Raw genomic sequence first — 20,999 nt, 5'->3', positions numbered from 1 at the left:
TTAACAGGCCCCTAATGTTCTGACAATAGATCCCTATGCTCCATTCTTGGCTTCATAGCCATGATGATAAATAGGCTGTAATTCAGAATTTACGTGGAGTTACGTCAGCTTACCTGGGTGATGCACCACACATTATGGAAGCTTCTTTTATAGGGCCTTGCACACTGAATGTTGGACTCCGCAGAGAAGTGGAAGGGCAGTCTTTTTATTCTCCAGTGCAGCCTGTCTACACTGTGAGCTATACGGTAGGAAGAAGGTGACATTGAGGAGTCCCTACTGATGCACATAGAAGGGAAGGGGCCAACACGGACAGAGCAGTGACAAACCTAGATCTTCCTCCCATTGAGTACAACTAGTTTGTGTAAAGGCAGTCCTAGAAAACTACCTCATTATTTGCTGAGGTCCACATTACAGGAAAACAAGGAACTGAATCATTACTTGCTCAATAACAATATAGGTTTTGAGCTACTCCCAGGGAAACATAGCATGGAACAATTTCTGGTGCCCCAGAACTAGTGCTGGATTGACAGGACTTGAAGGCTCCGCTCAGACAGCCACACGTAAATATGAGGGTTTCCATCGTGTCTCAAAGACTGGTGCTGTTTGGGTAATTGTATTGCAGAATACAAGGGGAAGGGATAGACTAACATCTGTACTTTAAGCCAATGCTGTTCCAGCAATATGGGATGTTCGCAACCTTCTCACTCTGCCATGCCAAACCTGATCATGGGAGTTGGAAGTGGTAGCGTGAGTTCAGCCTCTAAACAGAACAATGTATCTGAGTGTTAGTTGGTGGTATAGAAGTACTTGCCTGATCAGGCCAGATGGGACACCAAAATATCAGTATCAGCGCAAGTCTTTAACGTTAACAATTGTCACTACCAAATACAGAGGTCACTCTGAAACGAATGCTCAGGAATGAAATTGATATGGTTTAGTTTTAGATTCCTTGAGTTTGTGACCAATATTTTAAAATCGGCTGAAAGACCAGATGCATTTTATTAACGCAGAGATATTTGTTAGCCTTGTGCAACTCCCTGAAAGGCAAGTCAGAAATAAATGACACTAAACTTGGAAAAGTTCTTTATTTCCCAGAGGCTATAGCCTAATTCAAATGGAAAATTCTATCAGCTTTTCCTCTTTCGTCACTTTCAAGAATAGACAAGCAATAGACATACCTCAAACCTTCCCTCTGAACTACCACGAAAGCTGAGCCTCTAATAGCCCTGTCAGAACAACGGGCTGTTTCCCCTTCCTCTATCTGCACATCTCGATTGCTTTAGTTCGAAAGAGTTTTGGATGTAGTGCTGCAAAGAGAAGAGATCTGTCAAAACTCCCAAACCCCAGAAATCTCAGAAGGAAAACCTGTTGCAGGAAAACATACAACATAGTTTATACCTACTGCTTTTTTTTCTGGATAATTGAATGGAAGAGAAGGACAAGTATTCCATGGTGTTCAGTCAGTTGAAGTGGCTTGGCCTTTAATGGCTATTTTAGGTATTAGGTGCACTTCAGATTTTGATAGAAGTAATACCAATTATGTAACATATGGCTGGCAATAACATTCTTAGCTCTCACTGTTGACCCCAGTTTTTATTTTAAATTCCCATGATGATACCAGAATTTCACTCAGTCAACATTGATAGGCTGAGGACCACTTGTTAAGGCACCTTCCTGGTTTTCACGGCTGTAATGCCTCGGCTTCTACCAAATGAATAAGAATGAGAAATTAAATGAAATTCTCACCTTCTTTAGTCAGAAAAGGAGAGGCTTAAAACAATAGGAAGGTAGAAAGGGTTTTTTTTTTTTCATCATTTGGTTTTATTTGCCTTTCATGAATCCTTAAAAGGGATGGCATGCCCCAGTGGAAAGCAGGAACTTGCAGTGTTACCATGCCAGACGTAGCTGTATGAGACCAGAAGCTGCAACCTGCGAGAGCCGCTGGCCTTGTGAGGCTGCTGTTTGCCGTTTGTGCTGCTCTGTGATCTACACACCAGAGTCAACTTTTCAGACTCAATCCTGGGACAGGAGAAAGGATGCTGTAACATACTACCCAAAAGCCCATACTTCTTAGCAAGGCACCAAATCCAGACGAGCTCTATTAGAAAGCATGCTGCTCCTAACTGTCCTGATATATGGTACTGAGCCAGAAAATGTCTGAGAAGTCTGGAAGGTCTCTCAGAAACACTGTAGCCGTGATGGTGTAGCCTTTATTTTTCAGCCCACCAGATTTAATTGTAGGTGTTAATCTTGTGTCAAAATAATCAGTGTATTTGGGTATATCCACCTCCTTCATTCCTAATTAGACTGAAGAATGGAAGCAAAACCACAGAACATCCAGCCACAAGACATCACAGCTTGCCTCCTTCATGAGTTTTACAATTCTCCTCTGCATAATTCTCCACATTTAAGATTCTTGACTCGTGACAGAGACCGTTACACTGTAACAAATCCATATGCTGTATATATCCCTATACTATATATATCCATGTGCTTCAGACCAGAAGGCCCGCCATATCCTGGGCTGCATCAAAAGAAATGTGGCCAGCAGGTCGGAGGTGATGACTCTACCTCTCTGCTCTGCTCTCATGAGACCTCACCTGGAGTACTGTGTCCCGCTCTGGAGCCCTCAGCACAGAAAAGACACAGACCTGTTGGAACGGGTCCAGAGGAGGGCCACAAAAGGTCTCTACCCCATGAAATGAAGAATGAATTTAGCTGTCTGCCAGATGTACTTCACTTTAATATTATCCACCAGAGGGCAATGGTTTTAAAACATGATTCCTCCACTGAGCTGAAGCTGCAAAACTGTCTGCCTTCAATAGAAGCAGGTTTGAGACTTTAGCCAGCACTTGAGAAACCCCTCACTGTGCAACTTAGCTCACTGCTCATGAGGCTTAAGGGGCTTCAAACAAACAGATGGGCAACAGAGTCTAATGGTAGACCATCTGCTCTACATAAAGTATAGGTGAAAGCACAAGTAATTTCTCCAGCTGTTCCTTGTAACAGGGATCTTACAAACCAAGAAGGTATAAGCCAAATATAATCAAAATGCAACATTGTCCTAAAGAGAGCTACCTCTCGGCACTTTTGAAATAATGCTTTACTATCCTTTCTTGAGGTATTTTGCAAAGAGTAAATTTCCGTTAACAGTAATACATTTCTCTCATATTTCTTCTGTGCTATGCTAAACTAGGACTGTTCATGCCCTGCACTGGATCTTCTACTCTATGCATTGCAAAATCTCCGTCTTTATAAAAAGGAACAGAACTTCAGTTAAACATCAACACCCATAACTACAATTTGTCACCTGTTTTTTGCTACTGTACCCAAGCTGCACTGTAGTGTGCAGAAAGTGGTCAAGAGGGCAGATAGGATGAAGAGCATTTTTATTGTGTGCACTGACACACAGAATGGTCTAGAACTGCCCAGGCAGCCAAGAAGGCCAACACCATCCTGGCCTGCATCAGGAATAGTGTGGTGAGCCGGACTAGGGAAGTAATCATCCCCCTGTACTCGGCACTGGTGAGGCCTCACCTCGAGTACTGTGTTCAGTTTTGGGCCCCTCACTACAAGAAGGACATTGAGGTGTTGGAGCGTGTCCAGAGAAGGGCTACAAAGCTGGTGAATGGTCTGGAGGACAAACCTTATGAGGAACGACTGAGGGATCTGGGGTTGTTTAGCCTGGAGAAGAGGAGGCTGAGGGGAGACCTTATCACCGTCTACAACTACCTGAAAGGAGGTTTTAGAGAGATGGGAGCTGACCTCTTCTCCCTGGTGACAAGTGATAGGACAAGAGGAAACAGGTTCAAGTTATGTCAGGGCAGGTTTAGATTGGATGTTAGGAAGCATTTTTTCACTGAAAGGGTTATTAAACATTGGAATAGGCTGCCCAGAGAGGTGGTGGATTCATCATCCCTGGAGGTGTTTAAGAAAAGGGTAGATGAGGTGCTTAGGGCAGGGTAGGTTAATGGTTGGACTTGATGATCTTAAAGGTCCCTTCCAACCTCACTAATTCTATGATTCTAATTCTATGATTCTATGACTTTTATAAATGCTATAGATACTTAACATCACTCCCATCCTTACATTCTGTCATCTCATTTCCTATCATTTCAGTCCAATTCTCTTACATGTAGCTTCAAAAGCTTTTCCTTCCAGAGTGTCACGTCGTCATGTTTTTCTCATAGTGTGCCTTCTTTAATCTCATGAAAACAGGTTCTGTTCCTATTGCGTGTACAAATCTATAACCCTGAATTTATCAACCACCCCATAATCTACACTAGGCTGAGGTTTATAAGTTTATTCTCCCATTGGCACCTGTATCTCCTGCATGGTACAAATATAACTGTGCGTGTCTTACTCTCATGGAATAACATGGGTGGAAGAGACCTCTGACGATCATCTAGTCCGGCATCCAGCTCAGATAAAAGATGACTTTAAAGCTAGATCAGGCTGGTAAGAACCTTCTTCAGCTAAGTGTTGCAGTCTACAAGGTTGCAGACCCCACAGACCCTCTAAGCATTTCCTTCAGTGCTTAACCTCTTAGGGGGAAGAAGTATTCCCTTATACCCAAGTGGAAATTTGCTTGCCTAATTTGTGACCTGTCACTAAGATTCTGGCTTTTCTCCAATAGATAGTCCCCATTAAGAATCTTGACGGTATAGAGTACTGTGGGTCAGATCCACAAAGCTATCACAGTTGCTGTCTTGTACTGACATTTAGATATCTAAATTCCTTTTTAACTTTAAAACAACAAGTAACAGATTTGCAAACCTTTGTGATCTTTGCTACTCGGTGTTATTCTTGTGTCTCGTTCTGGTCTCCCTGGTTCAAGAAGGACAGGGAGCTGCTGGAGAGGGTATAGCAAAAGGTATGAAGATGATTAGGGGACAGGAAAATCTTTCTTATGAGGAAAGGCTGAGGGACTTGGGTCTTTTTAGTCTGGAGAAGACTGAAAGGTGATCTTATCAATACTTATAAATACTTAAAGGGAGGGTGCCAGGTAGATGAGAACAGTCTTTTTTCAGTGGTGCCCAGTGATAGGACAAGAGGTAACAGGCACAAACTTGAACATAGGAAGTTCCACCTTAACATGAGGAGGAACTTCTTTACTTGAGGGTGGCAGAGCACTGGAACAGGCTACCCAGAGAGGTGGTGGAGTCTCCCACTCTGGAGACATTCAAAAACTGCCTGGATGCCGTCCTGTGCAACCTGCTGTAAGTGACTCTGCTCTGGCAGGGGGGTTGGACTAGATGATCTCCAGAGGTCCCTTCCAATCCCTCTCATTCTGTGATCCTGTGATTCTGTTATTTCTGCTGCAGCCTAAATATGCTAACCATGCCTTTATCATACTGAAGATCTGCTTGCATCTTTTACTTTGACTTTTTGAGGATTTGGACACTTGGTGTATAATCAAGTTCCTTGTATGACTGCTCAGTATCAGTTGTTCTGGACAGAGGCAAACAATAGAGCCTTGGATTTCAGAACATGCCTCAGTATTTTCACAATATATTTACTACCACCATTACCTTAGGGGTAACATGTAGCAATTGTAATGTACTCTAAGTTATACTGGTCTGTAAAGGACAATGAATTTCCTGCTGATAATAAATGGACAGGTTTGTCTATGACAGGTTGATCTGGTATTTCAGAAACTCCATATAGAAGGTTCAGAGCAGCAGTTGTCTTTGAAGTGGCTGAAAAAGGAGTAGCTTCAAAGCAAGCAGTTTTAAGAATTGCTTCTCTCTCCCAGTTTTCTTACAGAGCCTGGCTAGATTTGCAGTTTTAGAGAGTTGCATTGAACTCATAGTTATCTGCAATTTAAAATAAACTGAGCCTAATTTTTATCAAGCAGAAAGCAGCTTGATACTGCTGAGGAACTGGCAATTTCATCCTGATTTTGAGAAATAAAACAACATAAAGCCTCCACTAAGAAAAACAAAATCCAAAATGAGAGGCAAACATTCTTTACTGGTCTTTGGAGGCCCTACTTCCCGAAAACACGTACCTAATGCAGACATATATAACATCCTGGTTTCCTAGCAGTAATGTCTGTCTGCAGTTGAATGTTTGTCTCATCTGGTCTCTCTTGGAACCCCTTAATTTCTGGCCATTTTGCACTCCTTGTGAACTTCACGTCCTTGGCATAAAAAGGTTTTTCCATTGGTAGGAAACTAATGAAATTTTGTTTCCTGCAAGTAAACACAGACCCTCAGGGATCCGTATCGGGACCAGTACTGTTTAAATCTTCATCAGTGACATAGACAGTGGGATAGAGTGCACCCTCAGCAAGTTTGCAGATGGCACAAAGCTGAATGATACAGTTGATGGGATGCCATCCAGAGGGACCTGGACAAGCTCAAGAAGGGGGCCCATGTGAACCTCGTGAGCCCAAGTGCAGAGTCCTGCACCTGTGTTGGAGCAACCCCCAGTATCAATACATGCTGGGGGTTGAAGGGATTGACAGTAGCCCTGCCGAGAAGGACTTGGAGGTATTGGTGGATGAAAAGCTGGACATGAGCCAACAATGTGCACTTGCAGCCCAGAAAGCCAACTGTACCCTTGGCTGCACCAAAAGACTCGTGGCCAGCAGGTCAAGGGAAGTGATTCTGCCCCTCTACTCTGCTCTCATGAGACCCCACATGGAGTACTGCATCCAGCTCTGGAACCCTCAGCACAGGAAAGACATGGACCTGTTGGAGCAGGTCCAGAGGGCCACAAAAATGGTCGGAGAGATGCAACATCTCTCCTATGAGGACAGGCTATTTCTAGTTTAGCAAGCACAGAGCTGTACACCTGTATACTTTATTGTTTCTGATACAAATAATAGCTTTCATTACATTTCTTTATTTTGTAATTGTCTGTTGCGCTTATATGTTTTCCCCAGGTATTTGTTTTCACAGGACCTGAGTTATTCTTGACTGAAATTGTTCACAGTGCCTATAGCAAATCTATGACAGAGGGATTTCCTGATCCCCCCTCACAAAATTATTCTTGTAATTGAGACCTTGCCTTGGAGATTCAGAATTACAGTGCCACACACAGAAATTATAGCAGTGGGTACTACAGATGCTGCAAAAAATTACATCATTTTAATTAGAAAGGTCTGCATTATGTTAATATGCCTAAACCAGAAAGGAAGCAGCTGGTTTAAGGTCCCTGTGACAGAGTGCTGCTGCCTGAGATCACCACCCCTATCCGGTTTTCTGTTACCCCTTCTGCCTGAGGCTATGATGCCCATAGCACAGGATGGACAGTGCATGACCTAATGGTATTCAAAGCCTAACATTGTCACACAGCCACCATCAACACATTTTACCACAGGCTTCTTGGCTACAAACTAAGACAGCTGAGAAGCAGACCTACGAGGCTTCTACTGTTCTGCTACATGGGATATGTACTGTCTGGCAGAGATGTGGATGGACAGTTGAGAGGAGTAAGTCTTCAGGTACTTTAGATAAACCTGAAAAGTACTGTGAGTCAGAGGCCTAATACTGCCTCAGTAGCCTAAAAAAATCTATCTATCTTGCCACTCTTTGGCTGTAGCAGAATTCAGCTGTCTTGCAGATTGTGAGATAACAGTTAATTCCTTTATGACAAACAAACTTTCCTAGCCTGAGTTGCTGAATTTAGTTTCATTCTGTAAATGTAGTCAGAATAAGCCTTGTTCTCATAACCAAATTCCATGCAGCCAGGAGCAGAACTGATACAGCCTGAGACCCAGACAGAAGATTCGTCTTCAAGACTAGTCTCTTTTCCTGTAGAAAATGCTTTCTATTGTACAGCAAGCCACATCTGACAGCAATAGAAATGCTAATACCTCTTTGGTTTCATTTACAAACACTGGCAGATCTTCTCGCCAATAGGCAGCTTTTGAGCAATTGCCTGTGATGTACTATCTTGTGTCTGGAGATCTTCTTACCTAAGACAGGAACAGAATGAAGAGTTGAGTGACTGTTATATTTACATATTTCACTTGTAAAATGATGTGAAGCAAGATTCAGGAGAAAAGTGTAAGACCTTACAGAGTTTGTGTTAAATTAAAACAAATTTCTGAGTATCTACAGTTTAAGTCTTTGTAATCCAGCAGACAAATACAGAAGGGACTACAGGGCAAGGTAACTGCAAAAATTTGATAGTGTGTACACCAATGGAGAAAAATGTTAGGATATAACCTCATATGTGTAATTAGAAGTATCGGGATTAAGTTTGGAAGGGTTGAATATTACAAGCAACACCTTGACAGAATGAGCTGTCAAGGTGTTGCTTGCAATGAACAGGCAATGAAATAGTCTCTTAAGAGAAATGACTGCAGATGCACATTTCAAAACTTGACTGGGCAGAAATACAAATACCAATTGGGAACAATTGTATTCTGGGTGGGAGATGAACTGGGTGAGGTGATAAAGTTGAAAACATCAGAAGTAGAAAAGACCTATAAAGCCCTGTTGGATCTTTGAGGACAAAGGTGTTACAGGAACATAAACCACGAGTATTTATTTTTCACAGATGGGCCAAAGAAACCATCAAAAGATGACACATTTAAATCTTATAATGATCAAGGGAAAAAACGTGTTCGGGTTTTTTTTTATATATATTGAAGTAAACTAAAGTAGGCTAATTGATTCTATTCAGAGAGTGTACAAGGGGTTGATGTCTCGCAGTATCAAGCTGTAGAAGATAGAGTGAACTTTATGAAAGTATCCAGGAGACATTCAGGGAAATCTGATCCCCACTGGGAATCTACTAAATCTGAAAAAAAAAAAGTACGAGAGGAGGTGACGTATTTTATGTAGGATTGACCTTCTTAATGTGTGAAGTTATTGACCCATAATTTGCACATGACTTAGTGCCCCTGTGAAGCTGTAGCATCGTGCTCAGTCTTTCTCAGTTTTCAGCATTTTGCTTCATGTTAAGGATGAAAGATGTAGAGGTGCTTATGGACCTGATCTGAGTCAAGGGGGTGTGAGCATTCTGTCTCTAGTGAAATTTTGGTGTTGGAGGTGCAATATGCAAGGAAAAATGAAGTGCAGTGGGCCGGGGGGGTCGGTAACACAGAACTCCTGCATCTCCCAACAACAGGAAGCTAAACTAAGGGATCACATATCCCACTAGCTTCCTACAGCCCTTTCTGGGCATGCTGAGAGTCTTTCAGATAGTGTCAGAGACTTTCAGATATTTTGAGCTTTCTCAGACCTACCTCATCAATACAGCCAGATACATTACCTGACAATTAAGAACAGATTGTGAATCCTGTCCTCGTTGTCGGCAACGCTGTGTTCAAAATCCTTTGATTATGAGCTCTTGTTTGCAAGGGAACTATTTACGTATTACAACTTACCTCTCACAAAGCTGTGGCAGTTTGACAGAAGAAGACACTAACAGAGAAAACCTAGCTCTTAACTGCCTTGTGTCGATGTTTGGAGTCACCCACTTCAGCCAACACCAATAATTTTGTCATGACTTTGCACTGATGAGTGCAAAGTATCTGCAGAGGAACATCAAGGAAAAAAGCCTTTAAGGAAATTTTCCAAGACAGAGCAAATAAGTTAAAGAGCCAGGAAGAGAAGGCAGCCTAAATTTCACTTATGATGTCCCAGATAGCTGGTTTTACTATCTTCTGGTTAGTTATAATAATATCACTGTGCTAGACATAGAGAGAAATGTTTTCTTTTAATGATGCCTCTTCACAATATTCTGTGTTCTCCTAGGTTTGCCCCATCCCGTCCCAGCCACCTCAGCCTACTGTCGTTCCAAAGCCGGTTCAATCTGTTATACATGTCCCCTTGCAACCAAGCTGCCCAGGCCGAGGAAAGATGGCAAAGCTCATCAATCCAGAAGAGATGACATCCAGGGATTATTACTTTGATTCCTATGCTCACTTTGGAATTCACGAGGTAATATGTGTTTTTATTTCAGCAATTATTACATCATCATCATCATCATGTTTTCTTTGATTTATTAGTTAGTTTATGCCCCTCCCACTTGCTCATGATTATATTCCTCTGCCTTTCTTCAGAAGATTGTATAATCTGGTTAAGTGCTAAAGATATCACCCACTTCTCTAGAGACCTGTACTCAAAACCTCTGTCCCACTTAGATCCTTATGTGTATGGGTTCTTCGCAGAGCCTGTGCAGTGGTGATCTTCATATAAGCGCATGAATTTAGTGCATTTACGAGGGCTGCAAACTAACCCAACCACACATGGAAACTACCTTGTTGCTAAATTAGGTCTTTTGTTCTCTTGCATATTTGAGTACGGATGCCAGCAGAACAGCTACTCAACTGACATGGGAAGCCAAATAATTTCTTGACTCCTGGCACGTTACTTGGATGCACAGGTTGCATTAATGGGAACATATAGCCCAATAGCCTCCAGTAAATAAACTCCTGGAAAGAATGGAAAATACACAGTGGACCGTATTTACTATCAAAAAGTTGACTGTAGGCCAATTCTAAAGAAGACACTAATATTTTATATTTACGTAATCCAAGAGGATGGGATCCGAAAGACTAGGATGCAAAAAGGTGAACAATGTGAAATGAGTGGCACTTTTCACAAACTGCATAACAAGTAGAACTTATTTCTATTACTCTAGTAGTTGTTGGTGGGGTGTATACATAAACAGAAGATTTCTATCTGCCAGTTACATCTTGCCAGTGTAGCATTCAGAAACTCAATCCAAGAATGGAGGGAGACCTAAGAGAAATATTGAAGACTCATCAGAGACCTCAAATGAGATTGAGCTCCTGATGGAAGAATGCAGCTCTGTAGGTCTCAGGGAGTGCAGGGAGTACCTGGGGTCTCTTGCTGAGGCTGGGAAGTGGGAGGTTGCCTGCTTGCCTGCAGGTGTGCACTGGTAGAGAATCTGTGTCAACAATTAAAGGAGCTGCTAGAGGAGGTTGGCAGACTGCAGCATCAGCGACAGGGGCTGACTAGATCTTCTCCAAGATCCTGAAGGTACAAGAGCCTAAATGCCCAACTGTACTGAAAGGAGGGGCAGTCAGAGTCTGTCCTTATCAGGTTTGGAAGTGGAGACTCCTCTGATGGTGAAGGCTGTAAACTTTTGACTTCTGTCAACAGGAGGAAGGCTGCTGATCCACCCTCAGATCTCTAGCTACAGAATAGGTTTGGTGCCTTCATTGTAGATGAGAGGCAGGAAATTTTATCCAATGAAGAATCAGAACCAATTGGCCCTGAGCCACGCAGAGGCACTGGGAGGAACTGACAAGTGACAGTAGTGGAAGGCTCACTCCTCCAGGGGACAGAGGCTCCCATCTGCTGACCTGACCTACTGTCTAGGTGTTTGGATCTGGGACATTGTAGAGAGGCTGCTGACATTTGTCCAGCCTTGGGTTACTAGTGATGCTCTTCCACATGAGCACCAATGAGACCTAGAGCACATCAAGTGTGACTACACGGCTCTTTGGATGATGATCAACAGCAAGATGTGCCAGGTGGTTTTTTGCCTCAATTCTAACAGTGCAAATAAAGACTTGAGAAGTGAAAAGTTGTGCAGCTGGTGTTAATGACAAGTTTTCAGCTTTTATGTCTAGGAGACACTCTTTGAAGATTGAGGTCTGCTAGTAAGTTATGGAATTTACCTAACAAACCAGGCCAAAAGCATCTTTGCCAAGTGGTTGGCCAACCTGGTGAGGAGATCTGTAAGCTAGGAATGACAGGGGAAAGAGATGATGACCAACTGTTGGACCAAGTTGGTAAGCAAAAGATGGAGGGTGGGGTGGTGTGGACAAGACCTCATAGTCAGTCAATAAAAGAGAGCATAAAGGGCCCACCCCAAGTGTAAGCATACAAAAAAGGCAGTGCCAAGAGGGAGCATTATGGGGGAAGGTCTCAGACCTTTTCTGGAAAATCCCCATGACATAGACCTTCTCTGAAGTGCTTGTTCACTGAGCCTGGGAAATAAACAGGAGGAATTAGAGGTCAGTGTGCAGTTGGCTACAGTCTCACAGAGATCAAAGAGATGCTGTGAGATTGTTCACATGACTGGAATGTCACAATAGCTGGATACAGGCTCTTTAGGAGGGACAGACTGGGGAGGTAAGAAGGAAGTCAGAGCAGCTGAATGCATGGAATCATGTCCACTATGGGACAGATGATGTTCCAGCTGAGAGCTTATGGGTCAGGATTAAATGGCAGATCAACGTGGTTGACATTGTTGTGGGTGTCGGCTACAGACCACCTTATCAGGAAGAAGAAGTAGATGTGGTCTTCTTCAGACAACTGAAAGAAGTCTCATATCTCATATCTCATATCTGAGACATGAGTCTGAGTTCCGGTCCATGGCAGACTTCAGTCACCCCAACATCTGCTGAAAGGCAACAGAACAGGACATTATCAATCCAGGACGTTTTTGGAGTGCATGATGACAAATTCCATGCATAGATCACCTGAATTGGGGCCGGGGTGGGGAGGGGAAAGAGGGTTGTTCTGCTGGTCCTGATACTTACTAAAAAAAATGAACCACCTAGGGATGTGATGGTCAAGACAGGCTTGGCTGCAGTGACCATGAGATGGTGAAGTTCAGGATCCTGAGAGCATGGATGCTCTTTTAGGAGCCATGCTGTTTGTCTTGTTGGCAACCCTGGGTTTTGAGAGAGCAGTCTTCATACTTTCAGGGATCTGCTTGGAAAAATCTCATGGGAGATGGTTCTGCAGAGCAGAGGGCTCCAGGAAAACTGGTTGATTTTCAAGGCGCACCTCCTCCAAGAATGGTCCATCCCGACATGCAGAAAGTCAAGCAGCAGTGGCAAGAGGCCTGCATGAATGAACAAGAAGTTCCTGTCAAAATTCAAACTGTAAAAGAAGGATAGAGGACCCAGAAGTAATTTCAGGGCCCAGGTTAGGAAAGATAAATTACATCTGGACATGAATCTGGCAAGGGATGGAACAGGTAACGAGGCAGGGCTTCTCTAGGTCTGTTAAGAGCAAAATGGAAACTAGGGCAAAGGTGTGACTACTGCTGAATGAGTGAACAGAAGAGCAGCAAGCACAGTATCTCTACGCTCCGCTATGGGCTTCCTGCGTCGCCTTGGGCAAAGCTATCAAGACTGTTGTCTAATCGTGGTTTATGCACTGATTTCTTTTGTGTTCAAAGAGGAGCCTCAGAAAGTTCCTCCACTGAGGCACCAGGTTGTGAAAGAAAAGGAAAGCTTGGATTTCTGTCTGGCTTCTGCCTATGCCCAAAGCAGTGATGCAGTTAGATTACATTCTGGTTGTCAATTGTAACAGTGAAGTAATATTTAGAGAAATAAAATTGTACAAAGGACACCATGCTGCTTCTTAATAATTCAGTTCTAAGTAGCTAGCATTTTATAGTTGCTTTGATGTATGCACCCTAAAATACTTGAAAAACTCCTCAGGTTGTGTGTTAATAACACTTAAATTATAATAAGGGAATGTATTCAGCAGCAGTGTTGAATGCATATAAGCACTTCAAATAATAACACAGTGCTTTCTTTTTTTTATCACAGGAAATGTTGAAAGATGAAGTGCGCACCTTAACCTATAGAAACTCAATGTATCACAATAAACATGTTTTTAAAGATAAGATTGTTCTTGATGTTGGAAGTGGCACAGGAATCCTCTCCATGTTTGCTGCAAAGGCAGGAGCCAAGAAGGTATATGGGGTAAGAAGACTTTCTGTCATATTTTGAGTTTGTTTGAGCATTTTGCCTGAGAATTTGACTTTGTGATTTACCTTTTCTTACTTGTCTCGGTTTGAAATTCTTCTCTCCAAGCTCTTGTATGGCTTGATTTATAGTGACTGCAGTGAAGTTCTGTTGCTTGCTATGTCCTGCAGTAGTGTGCCTTTTCCAAATCGAGATATAATGTTTTTTCTTGTGTGGAACGTTTGATGATCTGGTACATATACACATTCCTTCTTGGCTGCAAAAAAAAATTTGAAGGGACTCACTCCTACTCAGAGGGATCAAAGGAACTATCTTGCTTTTTTAAATTCTCAAGTTCTGCAACTTTGTAGTCTTGGAAACAAATTTCTTTAATACACTTTTCCCTGTACACTACAACTCAGCAAATTGTGCAAGAAAGCACGTGCGTGTTTTCTGTGCCAACAATAACGCTCTTCAGAGGCAGAAGGGAATGATTACCTTAAATACATTGAACTCCAGGAGCATGAATGTGCTGAAGTCATTAGAGTGAGCATAGATTTGCTTCCTAAGTATATTCAGAGTTATTTGTACTGACCGTAAAATGACAAATACACATTTTTTTTGCTTTGGGCTTTTGTTTTTTGGTTTTTGTTGTTGTTGTTGTGCAGACACAGCACAACATGGAAAAGGGGAACCAGATTCCATTTCTCTTTGTACTTCTTTGACTTCTTTTATTAAAATTTGTTGACTACATCTGTGCACTTGAAGACACTGATGTCACTGAGTATCTAAATTGTGGATCTTTATTACTGGTAATGATACATGAAATGCAAGGACTCGTGTTTAATTCTCAGTCTTATCTTTTCAAAATCCAGTGTTAATTCTGAGTGCCTCATCTGAGTGTCAGACTAGAGCATGGAAGTATAGGTAGCTGAAATGAGAAAGTGCTAGCAAAAGTTTGGCATTTAAGCATGAGATAATATACAGAATTGGCAGCTAGAATATATTTCTTGTAAACCAAGTATACAATTTATTATCTCAAAGCCTGAGGGAGACTAAACCTGTAGCCTTCTCTGATGCAGGAATGCAGGTCTCACGCAAGGATGTTGCAGTGCTGTGAAAGTATAAGCATATGCAAAATGATGATGCTGTGCTCCCACCTATCTCCCAGATCCCTGGCCATATGGTCTTCCTCCCTCCCTTGTGCTGGCGCTGGTGCTTATCTGATTCTACAGTGAGCCAGCTCACTGGCAGAAAATTCACCCAGTAAAAGGAAAGTAAATATTTTCCGTGGGTTTGGTGTTGGGTTTTTTTTTGCTTTGGACTTCTTGACAGTTCAGGCTGTACCTCAGGCATTTATAAATCTCAGCGTCACACCAGTATCAGCTCACCCGTGCACTGTTCGGTGCTGAAGCCGAGAGGTGTGCGATCCAGGAAGCTTAGCTCTCAAGGGAACTCACTTGGATATGAAACTGCTCTCCTACAGCCTAAGAGTCCTGTCACAGACAACCTTCTTGTCACATGAGCTACTTCCCCATGAACCCTGTCACACAGCAAGCTGGCAGAGTTGTGTTTATGTTGGAAGAGCAGGTCTTTCAGAGATCTGGCAGTGGCGATATTACAGTCAAATTCAGACTTTATGGTTCTGTTGTCAAAGAGTGCCAATGGAAGCTGCGAGTATTCCTTTTAAAAAGCAAATATTTTCCATGAGTTATTACACAGAGCTGAGATGTTCCAGTTTCTTCTGTGTGGTTAGATGTGATTTTTCAATTAGCATGATGTGGGAACTGTTGACAAATGCAGAGTGTTGGTTTTCTGACTACGGTGCCACTGAAATCACTCTCGTCTTTCTCACTCTTTACCTCTTCAGGTTCAAATTCATCCACTACCCTGTCTAGTTCTTCTTATCCCCTCTTACTCACTGTTAGAACTTATTCCTTGCCACTACCTCAGCCAGCTGCTAGAATCATCTCTGGGTCTTTGAGGGGTGTAAATCATAGAATCACTGACGCATAAAAAGGTTTAGTTTAGAAGACCTCTGGAAGTATCTAATCCAACCTCCTGCTCAAAGGAGACTTAAGTTTAAACCTGTATCAGGTTTCTCAAGGCCTTGCCCAGTCCAATTTGGAAAATCTCTGAGGATGGAGACTCTAAACCCTCTCTCAGCAGCTATTCCGTTGCTACAGTCAGTGGGAATTTCACTTGCTGCTGCTCATGATTACTGCCTTCTGTCCTGTCACTGTGCACATCAGAGACAAGTTTGACTTTGTTTTCTCTGCAGTCACCTTTTAGATAGTTGAACATAGCTATTGGACTGGAGGGATCTCTTCTACAAGCTGAACAGAACCAGTCCTCTCAGTTTTTCTTCTTTCTTCATGTGGTCTGACCCCTAACCATTGTGGGACGATAGCAGTAGATCGTGCAATGATGTTCATCTGACTGGGGAGGTGTTGTAAGACATGTAGAGATAGGATTGGCATGTGGCTGTTGGTGCTTGGGAGGGGTGAGTGGGGGACAAACAAATACATTCAATTATCCCTTGAATCACTGGTTCATCTGCTGCATTTAGTCATACAAAACTCAGAACAATCACTGCAGTAGAACTATCTGAATTCTATTGTATTTTCAGACAAACAAGACAGTGTAGGTAAGGAGGAGTTAAACAGACACATAAAATGAAGGTACATGTCAGATGTTAGCTGATTTGGATAAAAAGGTGGTGATGAGGACACAGCCCAGGGGAAAAGGAAGTCTGGGAATGTGGTGACTGTTTCAGAAGAGGACCCCAGTAAAAGAGGAGACATTCACGGCATTAGATTGAAGACTGAGAAGAAAAATTAAAGTAGACACTCACCCTTGGCAAGGTTGCAGATGACAAAAAGCTGAGTGGGGCAGTTGATACAACTAAGGGAAAGGATGCAATCCAGAGGGACCTTGACAGGCTTGAGAACTGGACCAGTTTGAACCGCATGAAGCTCAACAAGGCCAAATGCAAGGTCCTGCACTTGAATCAGGGCAAACCCCAATGTCATTACAGACTGTGTGATGAATAGATTGAGAGCAGCCCTTCAGAGAAGGACTGGGAACAGTTGTGGATAGAAAATTGGATATGAGCCAGCAGTGTGTGCTTACAGGTCAGAAAGCCAATTGTATCCTGAGCTGCCTAAAAAGAAGTCTGGCCAGCAAGTTGAGAAAAGTGATACTCTCGAGAGATCCCACCTGGAGTACTGCATCCAACTCTGGGGTCCCCAGTACAAGAAAGTCATGGACCTGTTGGAGTGTGTCCAGAGGAGGGCCACAAAAATGGTGAGACGGATGGAACGCCTCTCCTAAGAAGAAAGGCTGAGAGACTTGGGGTTGTTCAGCCTGGAGAAGAGAAGGCTCTAGGGAGGTCTTATTGTGGTCTCTCAAAATATAAGGGGGCCTTATAAGAAAGGTGAAGAAAGACCAGGGCCTATAGTGATAGGATAAGGGGCAATGGCCTTAAACTGAAAGAGGGTAGATTTAGACTGAATATAAGGAAGACAATTTTTACGATGAGGGTGGTGAGACACTGGAACAGGTTGCCTAGAGAATTTGTGGACCCCAGATCGTTGGAAGTGTCCAAGGTCAGGTTGGACAGGGCTTTGAGTAACCTGATCTAGTGGGAAGTGGGCCTGCTCATGGCATTGGGATTGGACTAGATGATCTTTGAAGGCCCATTCCAGCCCAAACCATTCTATGATTCTGTGATTGTAAACTGAGGTACGGACATATTTTATTGGAACACACAGTTTTCGTAAAATACAAATGCTTTGTAAAATTGGACAGATTTGAGCAGATCACTGACTTGAAAGAGAACTGGGGGGAAAAAACAACACCACTGAATTTTTTTCCTATTTCTTTACCTACAGAATTCAGTATTTTCTTTTTCTGAAATGAGTTGCTTTTTAAAATATAGTTTTACCACAGTATAGAGTCCAAGTCAAAATAGAGATGAACAGCTTTATTCACCCTAAAGCAAATTTATTTTCTGAAATGTATCTTCCTTCCTAGAACATCTGAGTGTTGTTTTTTATTATTTTGCCTCTTTGAGAATGAAACTGATTTTCAGAAACTTGTAGTGATTCATGAAATAGAACTTTTTTATTTCTTTGCATCTTTTTCTTTAGAAAGGTTGGAAAGCCACCTACAAACACCTACATACCCATACTTTATTTAAAAATCATCCAAAACAAGCAAAAAGAATGGGCAATGGAATTGAAAATGCCAGGCAGTTGTGAATACAGACAGGAAAACTGAGTATGTTATAATGACTGTAAGTATAGATAAGGCATATAGTCTATACAGTTTACAGTCAGGGTAGAAGAAGCTGGATGGAGAAAAAGGGGTGGAATTCTCCCCAAGTGAATTCTTACCTGGACTGTCTGGACTAGCACTCAGGTGTTCCTTTCTACATGCCAGTTTTGATTTATGTTCAGGCCATTGAGTCAGACATCTTAAGGAACGTTTTACATCCACATGCAAGCTAAGTAGAAGTAATGCTTCTGTTCCCATGGGGACAGGGATTGATATTATAACTGCTATTATGCTTAGATGTTTCATGGGCTATATAGAAAGAATAAGGGATGTGTGTGTACTTCCGTCCACTGTCCTGCCATTTGTGAGGTCAAGCGCAGTTTGCCTTTTCACTGGATATATAAAACACCCCACTAGAGGTAATATAATTCTATTTGACTTTCCCATAGGGGAATTAGAGAGACATGGATTATACAAAGTATTATTTGCAGTTTAATGTCAAATTTGGAACAGTTAAATTAGGAACAGATTAGGTGACTACCAGCAACTTTGGCCCTCATGATTTTAAAAGGGCACAAAAACCAAAGAGATTAATGGAATGCAGTATTTCTCTAAAAGATAACAAAGGTCATTGCAAACACTGGCTTTATGCTAGAACTCAGATTTTAAAGAAATTTAATGGCAAATCTAAAACTAGAAGTTACTTTGTAATTCTTTCCTAGTAAAAGCACAGAACTGGTCATAAGAAAGGACATGCAGATCTGGATGTTTTTGTAAATACAATAATTTCAGTGATTTCTTACATGTAAAATGTCTGTATTCTTTTTTGATAGCGTACATTGCCAAAGATGATAGATTTTTCATGGAGAAAACCAATTGCTTCTTGACACAGACCAGTATTGGTATAGTTTGAATTTTAACATCATTCATGAAGTTTGAATGTATTTTGTTTTAGAATACGTGAAGAAATGTAACACCATGCTAATTCATTCCCTTCAGCAGATTTTTGGAGGGGAGGAGGCAATACCCTAAAGTAGGAGGAATAAATCAAATAATATGATTAATAAATTATGTAATTTTGTAGTTAGGACCTGTTTTTTCCACATTTCAACAGTTTTAAAACCAAACTTTTCTATATGAGCCAGTTTAACTCAAGCACAGCCTGCAATTTAAATATTAAGATATCACTGATCATAATCCTGCCCCACACAGGTTTGGTTTACTCTTTATCAATGGTTACATGCTCTGTAGAGTCCTTGCTGCTTTCAGTAGATTTTGTTTTTATTCATATAGCTGAGATCTCTTAACACATAATTACTCTTCCTCTTGCTTTTCTTTTTTTCTTTTTTTTCCTAGATTGAATGCTCAAGTATATCTGACTACTCAGAAAAAATTATCAAGGCCAACCACTTGGACAATAGTAAGGCATATATAAAAATAATTTCTTCAGGAGAAAGACAAGATAACTGTTTCGTTTTTTCTGATTAATTTATGTTGTGTGCTTAACATGTAAATGGTAGTTTTGCATAATTTACTTATGTAAATACAAAACTAAACATCTCATTCTAGGCAGTACGACAGTTCCTCACAGGAGAAGTTACCTTTACATTTATTTCCAGGCTCACAGATAACAGAAGCAAATAGGACTCATCAGCTGCCAGTTTGATTTAGCAAAACAGAAAGAAGGCCCCATATTAGAGCTGAACTTTTCAAATTAATTCTGCCATCTGAATTCCACCTTATCTCTTAAATGGAATCAACATACACACACGCACTTACATTCAAATTGAAATAAGTTACAAAGCAATTAATACAATATTAATACAGATTTTTCACTGAGTTTCTTCTGACTTTCAACTTTAGAAAAAATAGTTTTAAAAAAATTCATATTGAAACACACACCCTCACACAAATGAAAATGTCCAATTCTCAGAATACCAGTATCATAGGAAACTTTTTTTTTTCTTGAAAGGAAAACTGTTGAAATTTCCAGGGATGTGGAAACACTTTGGTTTTAAAAAAATGCTAAAAATACCCCCAACCTACTGAAAACTCTTAACAAAAAATCTCCAACAAGCTCTATTTCATGTCTTCAGTCCTCCTCCAAATCACTACACACAAGATATCTTCATAACAACCTAAAAAATCAGGCTTTTTTTTAACTGAGGCTGTGAGACAGTTCTTGTTTGAAAGTGCCCTTTGTGAAGAGCTTGCCTTTGCTGCAGAGCAGCGCAGGTCATAGCTGGCCGGACTGTATCATTTGCTCCCCCTTTTAGCGGTGTCTGCGCCGCTGCTACGCTAGCACATGAGATTTCTGTTCTGGTTTAGATCTGCTCTAGTTTTTTATTGCTGTCACTGGGAGCTTCTGACTAACACAGAGCTGTTTGGGAGGAGAATTTATTGGACAACATGCGTATTCAAGTGGTATAGCGTGAAAGAAATAGCAGTGACATGGGATATAAGAGGCCAGCCCGTGTATGCAACTTCTGGTTCAGAAAAAGAAGGAAACAAAGGACCAGAAGATACCTTCCTCCACAGTAGGGATAAAGCATCAAAACAATGAGGTGCTAATCTTAGTGTGGTTATCCTGCACCTTTGGTGCGGAGCCCATATATTCCCAGAATGGCCTTTCATCAAATAGCTACACAAACAGCCTACATTCACATTTAGATTTCCAGCAACAGGATTTGTGTGTGAAGGGGCCATTGTCAGAATAAATAAGAAGGATCCAGTGTGCTCCAGAGGTTGCAGAAGGTATTTATCTCTGCTTCTGGCTCCTGTTACTGCATGGAGCAAGTCCTTGGAAAAACTGTGGAGGAAGAAGCAGAGACCCTTCCCCTTTGGCAGGAGACTCGCCTGGACTGTGGTTTCATCTCCAATATAAAATTACACAACTGAACTAACATTTACAAATGCACACTTTACACTGACCCACATTCACTTTTATTTTAATGCACCCAGGTACCGAGCCAAAGGCTCTTGTTGCTTATGGAAATTTTTCTTTTTGTTCCGCTAATTGTTTAGAGAAATACAGAGTCAGCAGAAGGGGCTGAGCCAAGAGAAAACCCACTGTTTTCAGAACAGA

General features: G+C 41.7%; 1 protein-coding gene across 1 annotated transcript in view; it reads left to right on the top strand.

Annotated features, from left to right (window-relative positions):
• The window catches only part of PRMT8 (protein arginine methyltransferase 8), a 57,339-nt gene that overhangs the window by 17,681 nt on the left and 18,659 nt on the right, over window positions 1–20,999 (top strand). Inside the window, exons 2-4 of the mRNA XM_082499566.1 lie at window positions 9,714–9,899; window positions 13,499–13,654; window positions 19,271–19,334. Of these exons, the coding sequence (XP_082355692.1) occupies window positions 9,714–9,899; window positions 13,499–13,654; window positions 19,271–19,334 (406 nt within the window). The remainder of the gene's footprint in view (window positions 1–9,713; window positions 9,900–13,498; window positions 13,655–19,270; window positions 19,335–20,999) is intronic.

Source organism: Vanellus vanellus (assembly GCF_965231255.1).
Source record: "Vanellus vanellus genome assembly, chromosome: 1".
Lineage (NCBI taxonomy): Eukaryota > Metazoa > Chordata > Aves > Charadriiformes > Charadriidae > Vanellus > Vanellus vanellus.
Note: the sequence above shows the minus strand (reverse complement) of the source record. Positions and strands in the feature narration are given on the sequence as shown.